We start from the raw sequence: 2,688 nt of genomic DNA, 5'->3' as shown, positions 1-2,688 counted from the left end.
GGGAGGCTAGTCCAGAGGCAGGGAGGCCGGCAAACCGGGGCGAAAGCGTCCCCGCAGCAGAGCCCGCGAGGAAGACTTTCAGTGATCTTTGGGTTTGGTCATTCCCAGGAATTTCCAGTGGAAAGAGCAGAAGCTAGACTTCAGGGCTCCAGGAAGTGGTGGTCGTATTGGCAGATAAACGGCGCATGAATAAATGTGGGGCTTAACAGACTCGCCTTGTTTTGATCTTTCAGGGGAGGAGTGGATGATTCGGCAGGTGAAGGTGGAGGCGGAAGATCACGAGGCAGGAGAGGAGGTGGAATGGCCCCAGCATCTGTCATTACTCCCCAGCCCCCTTCCCGCACCTGACCTGGGGCCTCTGGCCGCCGCCTATAAGCTGGAGCCGGGGGCCCCAGGGGCACTGGGCGGGCTCGCGCTGGCGGGGTGGGTTCCGACCTCGGAGAAGCCCTACGGCTGCGGGGAGTGTGAGCGCCGCTTCCGCGACCAGCTGACCCTGCGGCTGCACCAGAGGCTGCACCGCGGCGAGGGCCCTTGCGCCTGCCCGGACTGCGGCCGCAGCTTCACGCAGCGCGCGCACATGCTGCTGCACCAGCGCAGCCACCGCGGCGAGCGGCCCTTCCCGTGCTCCGAGTGCGGCAAGCGCTTCAGCAAGAAGGCCCACCTGACCCGCCACCTGCGCACGCACACGGGCGAGCGGCCCTTCCCGTGCGCAGAGTGCGGCAAGCGCTTCAGCCAGAAGATACACCTGGGCTCGCACCAGAAGACGCACACGGGCGAGCGGCCCTTCCCCTGCCCCGAGTGCGAGAAGCGCTTTCGCAAGAAGACGCACCTGATCCGCCACCAGCGCATCCACACGGGCGAGAGGCCCTACCAGTGCGCGCAGTGCGCGCGCAGCTTCACGCACAAGCAACACCTGGTGCGGCACCAGAGGGTCCACGAGGCGGCCGGCCGCGCCCCATCCTCCCCCGACGCGTCCGCCTCGCCCACGTCCCCTGCCCCGTCCCCCACTCCGTCCCCTCCCGGGCCCAAGCCTTTCTCCTGCTCCGACTGCGGCCTGAGCTTCGGCTGGAAGAAGAACCTCGCCATGCACCAGCGTCTGCACCGTGACGAGGGGCGCCCTTTCGGGTGCGACGAGTGCACACTGGGCGCCACCGTGGACCCCGCCGCTGCCACCGAGCCCTCGGCCTGCGCGCCCCGAAGCACACCGGCGCCCCCGGGCGCTCCCGCGAGCCAGCGGTCCTTCCTCTGCCCAGACTGCGGGCGCGGCTTCGCCCACGGGCAGCACCTGGCGCGGCACCGGCGGGTGCACACGGGCGAACGGCCCTTCGCCTGCGCGCAGTGCGGCCGCCGCTTCGGCTCGCGGCCCAACCTGGTGGCCCACTCAAGGGCCCACAGCGGCGCCAGGCCCTTCGCCTGCGCGCAGTGCGGCCGCCGCTTCAGCCGCAAGTCGCACCTGGGCCGCCACCAGGCGGTGCACACAGGCAGTAGGCCCCACGCCTGTGCCGTGTGCGCCCGCAGCTTCAGCTCCAAAACCAACCTGGTCCGCCACCAGGCCGTCCACACGGGTTCCCGCCCCTTCTCCTGCCCTCAGTGCGCCAAGAGCTTCAGCCGCAAGACCCACCTGGCGCGACACCAGCGCATCCACGGCGGCGCCGCCCACCCGACCTCCGAATCTGACCTCTTGGCTCCCGTCTGGCCCACTCCCACCGAGGTGGTGGCATCCCCGCTCTTTTTCTGAGCCTCGTTCTAGGCCGGACCCTGCCTTTGCCTTCTTTTGTTCCCTGGTTCCAGAGACCCATGCCCGACGACATCTCCTGGGCGGAGGAGCACAACGGCCTGGACAGCCTCTGGCCATTTTCCTTCCCTATCTGTCTTGCTGGGGAGAAGTCTGGATAACCGGCTTTGACATTCTGGGACAAAAACAGTGCTGAGAGTGAATCCTTGCTAAGGAACAGTTAAGGCCTGAGTTCCTGGAAATCTCCCACCCAGAGACCCCATCGGAAAGCAGACATTTCCCGGACCACTCCTGACCAAAGACTGAGTCAGGAACCTCTAGGAGGGAGGGAAAGAATGGTGATCTGTGTACTGAAAGTTTCATTAAAATTACAATCTGAAGGTTCTGGGGCTGTGAAATGAGTTGGGGGGATGGAACTCCAGACTTTTCTCATCCACTCACCCACCTTAATCCACACACAGATACCCCTTCCCTTCCTATCCTGCGTGAGTTAAATTTAGCCAACTGCCGGTAATGGCCTTTATCAAATCAAAATGTGATCCAGCTAATTGCTAAATCACCATCTTGCTCCCTGCCTTTAGCTCAAATTGACAAGGAAGAAACATCAATATACATTTCTCATGCCAGGTGTCAAAGGCTAGAACTGTAGGGAATGCAAAGAGAGGGGACAGTGTGCCCCTGGCCATTCCTATGGGGACGGCGTGCCGCCAAGGGCTCTGGAGCTCCAGGGCTCTGCCTCTGTTTGCAGCTCTCCCAAGGGGATCTCAGAACAGCAGCCCCACCTGCCGCTCTGCCTGGCAGCAGGAGGAAGGATGTTAGTGACAGATGAAGGTTGCTTTCGCATCACACTTTCCCATAGGTTCTCTCTTTACCATGGGTGCAGACGTTTCTGTAGCTGTGCTTCCCCAGCCTAGACTGGCAGGAGAGCTGGGCTGGCTGGGAGTGACTGGGAG

At 63.4% G+C, this 2,688-nt stretch overlaps 1 protein-coding gene across 1 annotated transcript; it reads left to right on the top strand.

Annotated features, from left to right (window-relative positions):
* Nucleotides 1-244: 244 nt before the first annotated feature.
* On the top strand, nt 245-2,080 carry ZNF467 (zinc finger protein 467; the record flags this gene model as incomplete). Its single annotated transcript, XM_082846868.1, has 1 exon — nt 245-2,080. One exon carries the CDS (start codon nt 245-247, stop codon nt 1,736-1,738), a length of 1,494 nt encoding a protein of 497 aa, XP_082702994.1. The 3' UTR covers nt 1,739-2,080.
* Nucleotides 2,081-2,688: the final 608 nt, after the last annotated feature.

This window comes from Leucopleurus acutus, assembly GCF_964270905.1.
Source record: "Leucopleurus acutus genome assembly, chromosome: 9".
In the NCBI taxonomy this organism is placed as follows: Eukaryota; Metazoa; Chordata; class Mammalia; order Artiodactyla; family Delphinidae; genus Leucopleurus; species Leucopleurus acutus.
This window is presented reverse-complemented; position numbering and strand designations above follow the sequence as displayed.